General features: G+C 41.4%; 1 protein-coding gene across 1 annotated transcript in view; it reads left to right on the top strand.

The window, feature by feature from the left end:
- brf1b (BRF1 general transcription factor IIIB subunit b) overlaps positions 1-11,404 on the top strand; it is a gene marked incomplete at its 5' end in the record, with an annotated part of 71,385 nt that extends 59,981 nt beyond the window's left edge. Inside the window, 7 exons of the mRNA XM_080549326.1 lie at positions 2,977-3,038; positions 3,267-3,348; positions 3,962-4,014; positions 5,785-6,059; positions 7,190-7,241; positions 10,467-10,665; positions 11,002-11,404. Of these exons, the coding sequence (XP_080405452.1) occupies positions 2,977-3,038; positions 3,267-3,348; positions 3,962-4,014; positions 5,785-6,059; positions 7,190-7,241; positions 10,467-10,665; positions 11,002-11,039 (761 nt within the window). The 3' untranslated portion in view covers positions 11,040-11,404. The remainder of the gene's footprint in view (positions 1-2,976; positions 3,039-3,266; positions 3,349-3,961; positions 4,015-5,784; positions 6,060-7,189; positions 7,242-10,466; positions 10,666-11,001) is intronic.
- Positions 11,405-12,518: the final 1,114 nt, after the last annotated feature.

A 12,518-nucleotide genomic window follows, 5' to 3' on the forward strand; every position in this document is an offset into this window, starting at 1 on the left:
TAGCAGCGTTTTTAGCAGTCACCATTCAACATTGATACAAACAAACATTCAAATACTCGTGTCGTCTTGAATTTTTTTCCGATTTCAATGTATGACGCATCATTTGAAAGCTTACCATCTGTAGTTTCAGACTATGTAAACAATCGGAAAATTACGTAAACAAATGGTTTATGATTTCACCAGCTAGCATCATGACATTGTCAGACTCATTACACACAGGTAGCTACTAGCCAACTCTCATGCTCGTGACCACTGACTACTACTGTTGTCATCACGTGAGTGACAAGCCGGATCGCGAGCCCCAGATCGCTGCCTATTTTTTTTCTGGTGCGATCTGCGATCCAGCATTCAGGACCAATATCGCGGCTATATGCGATATCAATATCGGATCGGGACATCCCTACTTTTTGGCTGTGTTCAGCCCCAGGACTTGTAAACACATGGCTTTATTGGCTTGGCCTTAAGCAAAGATAAATCTCCCTCCCACACACAGCAATATGGGTGGGTTCAGTGTCCTGGTCCATTAAAATCCCATACTGTGTGTGTGTGTTTCTCAGGGAGTGTGTGCCCGTGCCTGTGTGTGTGTGGGGGGGGGGGGGTGAATGTGTGAGTGTATTGTGTGCCTCCCTTCCTCTACAGTGTCTGTGTGTTCATGCGTATGTATGTGTACGGTCTGACAAACACACAAAGACGAACACACTCATCAAAGCTGACGTTATGGGGCCAGTCTCTGCAGGCTGTCTACAGTAGCTCTGTGGTCTCTCCCTTTTTTCCAGTCCCAACATTACCCCAGAATTTTGGCACCACAAAGTGTATCTGCCCTCCATAGACACTGGAAAGAGCCAAAATGATTTGACAACCCCCTTTGATCCCTCTGCCTATTTAAAGCAGATACACTTCCCAAGAACTCTGAGACAAATGAAGTTGTAATTAGTTCATGCTGATGTCATCAAAATATTTCTCCCTACTGGAACGGAACATTAGTTGCCTACGACTAAATAGTTTCCATACGTTTTCAGTCTTCATCAACAAGCTAGACATTGTACTTTGCGTGCATTAGGCCAGGCCAAATGAATTAGTAGTTCAACGGGTACTGACACCAAGTGTTGTCGGCGACTAGAAAATTATTTAATTTTCACCATGATATCCACAATGAACTTCTATGACAAACTGTTAAAAATACAATTGTGAAGCAATGGGATAAATGAAATGCAAAAGAAAAGAAAAGAAGAAGCTAAAGCAAAAGAAAATGGCATTTCTTCTATTTTTAGAGTCGACAGGCCCCCTTGAACCACTTATTTTGAGTGTTCCACAGGCAAATTGGAGCCCTTGATCTGAAATCAAATCAAATCTCAACTGACTTTCTTAACATTTCAATTCTTCAGGGATCAACTACATCAGTATCAGACGGACCTGAGACGGTGATATAACCATTGATGGCTAAAATGTCTTCAGGTCTGATAGAGTGGGAGCGGTGTTTCTGTCTTTTTAAAGCAAACTGTTGCTGTCTCGATATTGAATTCCACTTAAGAGATTGTAATGCCTTGTGTTAAGTGTGCGTCTATGTGATACCACCTGTTTGACAGTGATAGGTGTCTATGGCCCCCCCTCTGCTGAAACCTGTACTCTTGATAAACTTGCTGAATTGTTCTATGCAATATCAGAAACATTGATTATCGCCAGCTGGATTGGTTGACACACTTAAACAAGCTTAAAAATATGCAGTGGTCTAAACTTGACACAATTAATATGGCCCCATATAGTACACCCCAACCATTCAGAAACAGTTCTTAAGAAATGTTCACCCTGTTTCAGGGTACCCCAAAGTGATGGGACATTCATCAAATGTCCAAGTAATGGATGTTTAGTATTTGGTTGACAATCAGTTGCATGCAATAACTGCCTGAAGTCTCTGGTGAGGCTGTGCCGGGCGTGTACTGCAGCCATCTTCAGTTATTTGTTTGAAAGTATTTTGTAAGTATTATCTAAGGTGAAGTAAACATCAAAGATGCTTTGCTACCAGCAGAAAACTGCAGGAGCTACGATACGATGTTGCAGGTTCCTCCGTCACGGCGGAGTTCCTTGATGGAAGTGTAAGAGCATTCGCATTGTTGGGAACCCTTCTGCATCCTCAGCAGGTATCTCAGGGTCACCAGCGTTTCGTCCCTTAGCCTGTACGCCTCGCCTGAGTGGGGCTGCAAAGATTAACCTTCGCCTGCGGAAGGGTTCCAACTGCGAGCTCTGGTCAACCACAACCATCTTGAACTGGTTTCAGCTGCCATGGCAAGGGCTTTCTTCAGATTTTTTGGCTCCAAGCCAACCTTCTGTAAGAAATAGCGCACTGATGTTGCCGGGAAACCACGACAAGATATTTAGCATAAAGGGAGAACAGTAAGGGCCCTAGGATTGTGTTACGGATGGGATTGTAATTCCCAGTGCGATCCCTAGGTGTCTCCCGCCAGCTGCCCACTGTGCTGTCTCACTCTCTCACTCACTCACCCACTCATCATTATGAACTTATTACTTGTGTTAATTCACTAAAATGTGAATTTTGTATAACCCTTTTTACTCATCTTTACCAGGGGTGCCAATAATTGTGGAGGGCACTGTACTCATACCATAATGATTATGATAATGTATTAATATAGCGTTTTTACAAGTGCTCAAAGTGTGTTACATGACAATAACAATAGAAACTACTGTCATCTTAACCCCTGTAAAGTTACTGGTAAAAGTGTGCATGTTTATAACATGTAATTTTGTAACAACTCTTTGTGTTGATAGTCTAAATACAGTATGTTGCATTATAATGGGAATGGTGGGGGTTAATGGAAACAATTTCCAAATGTCTCCAAAACTAAATTCTTTCATCTTACTGATAAGCTTTTGAGCGACAATCCTGCCCTAAAAGCTATCAATTGATAATCTGTGCTCTGTTATTATTAGATGTGTTTTGTTCTGTCTCTCTGTTTTTAGATGACAAGTCAGAGAGTGGAGAGTTGGACCTGGATGGTATTGATGATAAGGAAATCGACAGGGTACGTTCCTTCTCACTCTCAGTGTTTGAGATAAGGATACTTTTAGAACAGATCATGAGGCTTTAAACAAGTTTCCCTTTCAGAAGTTACTACTTGCGATTGTGATTTTTGGGAATATTTTAAGGTGAAGAAAAGATGACCATACAATGCAGCATGGAGGGTTTTCATCTCCCTGTATGAGCACATTACTAAAACAGATGTCCCCCCTGTCTTCCTTCCTCCCTTTAGTATATCCTCAATGACAAAGAGGTCAGCACTAAGACAGAGTTGTGGATGAAACAGAATGAAGAGTACCTGAGGGAACAGAAGGGTGAGACAGTTAATGCACTCTTTTCGAAAACATATTCATATTGTGGTGGTCTAGTGGATAGTGAGTTGGACTTGTGATCAGAAGGTTGTGAGTTCAAATCCCGCCTGAAACCACACCACTACTAGTGTGCCCTTGAGTAAGGCACTTAGCCCTCAGTTACTCCAGGGGGAATGTCCCTGTAATTCGTAATTGTAAATCGCTTTGGATTAAAAGCGTCTGCTAAATGGCAAAATTATTAATTATTATTAATCATATATAAAATGACGTTCCCACCAGGTTCATATGAGCTAACTAGGGATTGAAATGTTTTACATCCTTTTTACAGAATTAATTTAAAAAGAAAACAAATATGATATACACTTTCTTGGGATACGTTTCAGCACAGTCTATGGGGTTAATGTTTAAATGTATCTTTCAACTCAATAGACATAGTATACTCCTGAATAGTGTGAAATATTTATGGAAATTCACAATGGCGCTTTATATATAATGTGATTTATTATTATTATTATTATTATTATTATTATTATTATCTATACTTCTATTGAGCATTCTCAGTACTCAGCTCTCACTGTCATTTACAATGTATGTACTGTCTCTGTCATGGTTTCAGAAAAAGAGGAGAAGATAGCTAAGGAGAAGGAACAGGGGACGTACAAGGAAAAGGTAAGCATAGATTATGTAGATGGTGTGTGTGTGTGTGTGTGTGTGTGTGTGTGTGTGTGTGTGTGTGTGTGTGTGTGTGTGTGTGTGTGTGAGAGCTGGCACATATTTTCTGTTTGAGCCGAGTAGGGATGGGACGATACACTAAACTCACGATACGATGCACCTCTCAATACAGGGGTTCACGATACGATACAGTCACAATACGATATCATAAATAAAACAAGATGAAAAAGCGTGACTGAACAATAACTTAATTTATAATTAATATAATATAATTTATTCTGTTCCATAAAATAACATTTTGTGGCTTGTTACAGTGCAAGCTAAAACTTTGCTGGATACTTTTAAACATCCTATTTCCATCTCTAGCCTGGCCTAGCTAGAAGACATTTTTCTTAGAAAAATCAACATAAACAGTTGAACACAAACAAGGACAATGCTTTGTCACACACACACACACACACACACACACACACAGCCTTTTCCCCAATGAAAGTAATTACCGGATTGCGTCGCAAATGTAGGCCTACAGCTCTCTCGCCTATTTGGGCATAGACAGACTCTGGTTGCTCACCATCTAGATGGGATAGGGTTCTGAATCGTGGGTCTAGTGCTGTGCTCTCCTGAAGCATATCATTAGTGTCCTCAGACTACCTGTCTGAGATGTTGCGTAGGATAGCGCTTTTCATGCTGGTCACGGTCGGGGAGTCATTTACACCGGGTGACATGCACTGCTCGACCATGCACTTAAGTGCGTAATCAGTGACACCGTGGGCTGTTTTTCACAGACAACAGTTGTGGCCGTCTTCAGCGGCCTGAGCAGCTTCACCATGTCTTCTGCATTCGGATACATCATTGCAATCAAGAGTATCGATGTCTCTCGCATTTCTTCTACTGTCTGGGCTGCTCAGAGCTGCTGCTACAGCAGCTTGTTGTTCCAGGTAGCGATCAAGCATCTCAAACGTGCTGTTCCATCGCGTTTGGACATCAGTGATTAGTTTATGCTGTGGCAACTGTAGCAGGGTCTGCTTGCTGGCCAACACTGCGGTGGCTGAATGTTGGAACTCCTGTGGAAGAATGTTGCAACTTTTCACACACGGCCAAGTACGCGACTAACGCCGGCTACCTGTAAGCCTCGCTGGGTAGCTAGATTGAGACTGTGTGCTAAACACTTTATATGTGGCTTGAGACCGCTTTCACTCACTGCGATGTCCATGTTAAATGGTTAAATGGTTCAAATGGTGAAGTGTAGCTAATGGAAAATAAAACACAGTTTATTTCGCGATCCATTTTTCTGCAACACGATGCGTATCGTCACGTTTTTGTATCGCGATATATCGGCATACGATATTTCGTCACATCCCTAGTCAGGTCCCCAAGTCAGGGCTCTGCTCTCTACAGAGACTCCAGTGACCTTGACTATGGCAGTAGCCCCAGCCCTGCGGTAACCTGTCTTGTCGCACATCCGTGCCATAGTGTCATAGCGAACCAAAAGTATTTTTAGCGCTGTTTCTTTTTTTTCTTTGCACATTTTTCACCACTGTTCCAGAAAGTGTTTGAGCAGGTTCGCAGGAAGCCCGGAGCTAGGGCGTTCCCAACAAAAAGAAGACACAATGCTTCATCTTTCTAATACTTACAGAGGGCACTGTGCTTGATCTGTACGTGATTTAGCTTGCCTTGTGCAATGGAAACCACAACTCCACACACCTCAAATACACGCCTCCTGTCCTCAAAAATGATCTTCTAACCTTTCACCTTTTCCTCCTGCAGCCCAAGAAGACATCCAAGAAGCGAGAGCCCATTCGTGCCAGCACGGCCGGCGAAGCCATCGAGAAGATGCTGGAGCAGAAGAAGATCTCCAGCAAGATCAACTACGATGTGCTGCGTGACCTCAACAGCAAGGGCAGCAGCGACAGCAGCCCCTCCAGGCCAGCAACTGATCCTTCCCCTAGTAGCTCTGGACGAAAGAAGCTAACTCGCCGCAAGAAACAGCCTAACAAGACCAACCTGGGCCTGGCCGTCAATGCTAGTATCATGGGCAAGAGGTGAGGAACCTGAACAGTGGAGAGTTTTAATTTGTGTGGATAAGATGATGTTTAGAGAGAGCTTTAATCTTGAGCTTTAATCTTGTCTCCAACAAATCTTAGCTGCATAACTATGGCTTTACATCGCAGTTCGAAGTGACACAATTCAGATTTTTTTGCTCATGTTTTTTCTCATGTGGCACAGATTGGATATGTAACATGTAGGTGTAAGCAGTAAAAAAGCACATTGAATCTGATATTCTCAGATCCGATTCAGGCCTCAATATCAAGCCGGCATTTTGATGATGTTTGATGTGAGTTTCACTCACTTCAACAGTGAAGTGCTCTTTCTTCTCCGCCTTTAAATGTGCACAATATTTTGCAGACCTCTAAACATACTTCGGAAAGCAATTTTACTTGCAGGAGGGAGAGGGGAGTTGTAGGAATTTAATCAAGGAATCAAGGAATTAATTCAGGACTGATGAGGGCATTCAAAGCAAAATATCCTGACTCAGAAGTCGTTTTAAAAAGTGAGTTGTTTGTGAATGTGTCTACTATTGAGTTTTTTCAGAACTCTTCAGGCTCTTTTATGTTATTTTCAACTTTGTACAAGGGCATTTTTAAAGGTAAGCCTTAAATAGCAATTACCCTAAAAATGGGTGTTATATCCTGAGGACTATGAACCTCACCTGTATAACATGCGCTACTCAGACAACGGCTGTAAGTTGAGTATTGTTGTCAACTGTGGAGCCCTACGTTAGACCAACATAACATAACAACATGGAATCTTCAATACCCAGTATGCATAGCGTTAACAAAACCATGGCAACTGTGAATACATCACAATGGGTCTTGAAATGTATGTTAAAAGCTGATTTCTGGCCAAGTGAGCCCCATCGTTTTATCAACGGCAGAGGGTTTCATTAGCCCCTGTGGATTGGTTTGAGTTTACACTTTTTAACATACAGCTTTTCTCTTCTGGTGTAGGTTGCAGACTAGACATTTTGTGAACAAACAGCTTTTTGTGTGTGTAATCTGCCAGTTTTACCATCCTATGTGTAGCCTCTGTGTTGTTTTATTTGTTTAATTAATTTACTCACCTGTATTCTGCCATTGTGATAATTGTTATTTACCATAATGTTTCCTTTCAGGCTTCGTCCACTCATATCTTCCACACCTAAAAAGAAGAGAGCTGCTTCACAGGTGAGCCTCAGGCCATACATAAACATGTTATTCGATGAAATGTAACATATCACTTTGAATTTAAATTACTCAGGAATTTCTTTGTTTGCTAATTGAAGCAAAGGCATGGTCATGGCATGCTGCTTCAAACATGAACAACAGAGAAAGAGAAACCCAGGAGTGTCATAGGATGTACGTTTTAGAGATATCAGAGAATGAGAAATAATAATAAAAAACGATGGCGTGTAATCGGGGTGAGTGCTAGATTGTAAGCTTATTTTCACATGGGTTTACTTTATTAGCTGAATTTTTTTAAATGTTGTGCTGTCAATAGTCTGGTACAGCATTTTCCAGCCAAGACATAAGAACATGAACAGAACTTAACATGAATACATTATACTTAGATGGAGAATGTTTGGTTTATTGTGTAGTACGTTCATGGAAGGTAATATAATTGGTGGAATCTTTATGTCTGGTGGATGGTCTGCTCACACTCAAACCAGTGGCGGCTGGCCAATAAAGGGCGCTAGGGCGCCGCCCCCACCTTCCAACGCAGCCCGACTTCCTAGTTGCTACTTGTAAAATATATTTTTAAATAAACATTGTTTATTCATAAAATGCGGCTGATATTCTGTCGGCGCCTATCAGCATTCATTAAAAATCCTCCAATACAATAACATTTTATCTGTGTGTGTGTAAAATTCACTGTGAAAATACATAGGGGAGGAGTCGGGGCGCCGGCCGAATGGCAGTCTATGGCAGTCCAAATACTTTTGGCTTACACGTGAGCTGTAGCAGCGCTCCAATTGGCTGTCTCCTATTTCTCGGTCGGGGCGCAAAAAATGCGCCCGAGCATGCGCAGATTATAGGCTTACCTAGGCTGCAGCCTAGGGCCACTACCACTAGGGGTAGTAAAAATAAAAAAATGCGTGAGACTTGAGAGCCCTGAATATCCGGTTGATAAGTCTGACGTCAAACGTGACGTTTTGCAATTTCCGGTTCCAAACCAGAAATTCTCCGCACCAGAATACCAGTGTACTACAGCGGTAGAATGACAGTTTAATCGTTTTTTAGACTCGGATCTATTCATACAACAAGGGACGCAGCACTTTCCCGTTTTCCCCATATTGTCAGGGTATTTGAGCCTCGGAAAAGCGCTATATACATATAATTTATTATTATTATTATTGCGGCATTTCGAAGACAGCGCCTCAGCCAACTTTGGACCCGGAAACACGTCGCGACTTAACAACCGATATTCGGACAGACAACAGGAGAGGAGAGCAACAGAGAGACAGACAACAGGAGAGGAGAGCAACAGAGAGACAGACAACAGGAGAGGAGAGCAACAGAGAGACAGACAACAGGAGAGGAGAGCAACAGAGAGACAGACAACAGGACAGCAACAGAGAGACAGACAACAGGAGAGGAGAGCAACAGAGAGACAGACAACAGGACAGCAACAGAGAGACAGACAACAGGAGAGGAGAGCAATAGAGACAGAACTGAGGTGAGGTGAGCAACAGAGATAGTTCAGGAGGATAACAAACAGTTCAGTATGACAGAGACAACTAATAGAAAGACAACTGTATGATTATAGAGTTTACATGTTCAAGGAAATATTGTATGATAATAGAAAGGTACACTTTAATTTAATTAAAGAAGTAACAAAGAACACATTTATTATCACAATTGCATTGTGTTCCATGTCTTTCTCCATTGATAATGCCTAGTTGAATGGCTAAACAAGACAACTGTCTGGACAGTACTGCTAGAATTATTCACCTTACCGCTGCACAGATAGACAAAGGGTATAAGTCCATTCTGTTAACATTAGGTCTACTCTGCTAACAAAGACTATTCCAGTTGATTTGTCAGTTGTTGTGCATTATATTTTTGTTGTGTTTGCAGTTTGCCCTTTAATAAGTTATATATAAAAATAATTAAGTTATACTGTATATATATTCTCATGTTAAAATCGACTGTAAATCCAGATTTGAAAGTTGATATTCTTCCCCGTGGAGCATGCCCCCATAACCTGTGCCCCACCCAACATTTTTATCACCAGCCGCCACTGACTCAAGGCCTTTGCACACCATGTATTTTTAATCCGTCATCCGGAAAAAAACGTTACTCACAGAGACCTTGCACACCGGTCCGTTGCGGAGTCCGTTGCGTTTTTTTTACGTTGCGAACTTTTTCTTTTTGAAGAGGACAAGCGCGTCTTCAACCTCCGCCTGTCAAGAGCACGCCGCATCTCAGAAAATGCATTCGGCATTCTGACCCAGCGCTTCAGGGTTTACAAAAGGCCAATGGATTTAATCCATAGTTTTGCATGCACAGAGGAGGAAGCACATGCATGCAAAACGATGTATTAAACCAAATGCAGAGAACTTAATGACTTTTTTCCCCCTTCTTTGAGTGTGACCCTACCTCTCCTCTAAATATAACTAATTTTGAGTTATACACACCAGTGGTAGGTGCAAATGATATAAAAAACAATCTCAACTTGTTATACCTGAAGAGGCTGAGCTGGTCTGCTCTGTCTCCATCCCTACACTGGAACTCTCCCTTTCTGTCTGTGTGTCCTCCTCATCCTCTGTTTCATCCTCCTCATCAAATTGAACATTACTGTCTGATCTGTTGAAAGAAGGCGTTATCTGCGTTATGAAACCATACTGTGTGGCTAACAGGTTGCACTCTGCTGTAAGCATCATCATCATCATCTGTATGTTGTTTTTCTTTCACAAGTTCTAATTTGACGATGTGTCCCAGTCTATACCATGGCGGAGTGGTCAATAACAACTCTCAAAAGGCTTTTGACGGACGCGAAAAACGCAGAAAATCGAACCTGTTGCGTTGTTTTTTTTTGACGGACGAATTATTACGGATTGGTGTGCAAGCGTGGTTGACACAACATGAGTTCTAATTTATTTTTTTAACGGACGTAAAAAATGCGTTGGTGTGCAAGGGCCTTCAAACGTGTTGCTTGTTTCACTGCCTTCATGTGAACCCCCTTGTACCTTTTCTTCATGTCCCTCAGCTAAGTCAAAGCTTCTTCATATTCCTCTTTGTAGACAGTCTTGCCCTCCGAAACGTTCTTCAGGGGGACTTCACTCATTGTTTTCCTCTCTCTTATTGGTGAATCATTTCTTCAACTCTTGAAGAAACACATGGTTTGATAACAGTGGGATCCAGTGCTCCTGGATGACCGGTTTCACACTCAAAATTGTAATTGTCTTCTAGGTCACCCCCAACATCGCTCCGGCTGTAAACCCTGCTAGGTTTGCCCCGTCTACCCTACCCGCCCCACTCCCTACATCCCCTCCACAACCAGCCCTGGTGGAGAGTGGACCGGTGGCCTACGATGAGGTGGCAGAGGAAGAGGAAGAGGAGGAGGTGGAGGAGCCATGTGTCAGCGCTTTGCAGCTCATGGGTGGAAACGGTGAGAGGACACAAATAAACACACATTGAGTGGGAACTTATCACACACAAACACACACACACAAAGAAACACTGATGAGTCATAACACATCAGCACAGTGCAGAACTATAGAGAGAGTCCATTGCACAATAGATGGCAAAACATTCTAATATTTTCCTTGAATCCTAGGCAGCATTGCTTTTTTTTTTTCAGGACCTGTCATCAGTTGTATTGACCCTAAGAAGGCAAACCCAGTCCACATAATCCAGTGGCTGCAAACCTGCTTTGCGGCTGTCAGTTCTACAGCACTAGCATCCCTAGTGACTGGCACTAACAGTAACATTTCAACTTTTTCAGAATATGGGTGTGAAGCTGAGGAGGAGGAGGCGTTCTAACCCTTTCTGCAGTGGTCTCTCAGTTGACTGAAGGTTTGGGACTGGAGAAGGAGGAGAGAGGACAACAACATCCGCTGGTCAAGCCTTGTTCAGATGCATTGCAATGAGAGCACAGAGACATCTCAATTAAATCTATTTTAAAGTCAGGTTGTAACACAACAAAATGTGAAAAACGTCCAGGTGTGTGAATTTTTACTGAAGGCTCAATGCCACAATGCTTTTACTATAACATGGAAGTAGAATTTTTTTAAATCAATTTTGATCAACAGTTTAACCGAATTACCCTGATTTGAATTGGAGTTGACATCAACTCTGCTTACCACCATCCTTTTTTACCCCTGTCCTTGCCCTAACCCTATCTTTGTCAAAACTTATTGGGCCAGTGTGGTGGGTTGGGGGGGGTTAGGGGTCGTTTGCATGTAAATATATTTTATGTTTGTTATGAGATTATGGTGGGACAAATTAGACTAAGGCAGGCCACCACAGTTTTTTGAGAATGACAATTGGTTAAAGCGTCCATTTAGTAAATGTTATATCGGCCCCAAAGTTCACAAAAGTGGTGTTGCTTTTTAGAACAGACCATTATGACGAAGCACACAATTAGTTTGTAAAACAACAGTTAAGCCATTGCATTAGATTGCATATCCATATGGTTCGTACCATGAACTAGACATAAGGATATGTTTTGCAGTAAATGGTGTTACCTGTAAATGTATTTATGATAATGTAGTCTTGGATAGGACAAGCACTTAGAGTCAGCTTTCGATTGGTACCGCACTGTTGCTGAATAAGATTTATGTTAAAAAAAAATCATTTAAAAAAAAATCATTGTTAAAAAGAATTATAATAATATTTTTTTTAAAGAATAGCTTACTAAAAAGCTAACCTTTTTAGAAATGTTCTTAGATTTTAGCTAGCATTGTATTTTAGCTATTTCATCCTGTTTATACAAAGAAGATGTTTTGAATATATCCAATTATGAATGGGTGTTAAGAATTATTGTTGTACGGCAGTCAGTTTATACGACAGTTGATGGAGTCAGTTTATACATGTTTATGTACTGTATGTCGTTTCACCTCGTGGCATTTTCAAATGGAATGAAATATTAGCTTTTGTGTTTTTGTATTTACTTTTACTTGCTCACTTTCTGTTGTATGAATGTACTAAAAATTATTGTAAACTGTTGATCTTTACAATATTGGCTCTACATGACAATGTCACCAGCTTTGAGAGAGGAAGGTTTCAAAACTGATCTAGCCAATGAGCACACCTCTCAATCACATACATTCCCTTTATATCAGTGAATAAAGCCATTTTAGTAACTACAGTGGTTCTGTGTGTATTTTCTGTGTTTTAATCTGTATTTACACTGCTGATACACCATGAAAATCCTTCACAGTGCTGTTATATTATGCTGGTAAAGTGATCGCACAACATATAAACCATTAGAGTTATTATATAAACAAACACTTAAAGTAG

This window comes from Nansenia antarctica (genome assembly GCF_963989245.1).
Source record: "Nansenia antarctica genome assembly, chromosome: 1".
Taxonomy (NCBI): Eukaryota; Metazoa; Chordata; class Actinopteri; order Argentiniformes; family Microstomatidae; genus Nansenia; species Nansenia antarctica.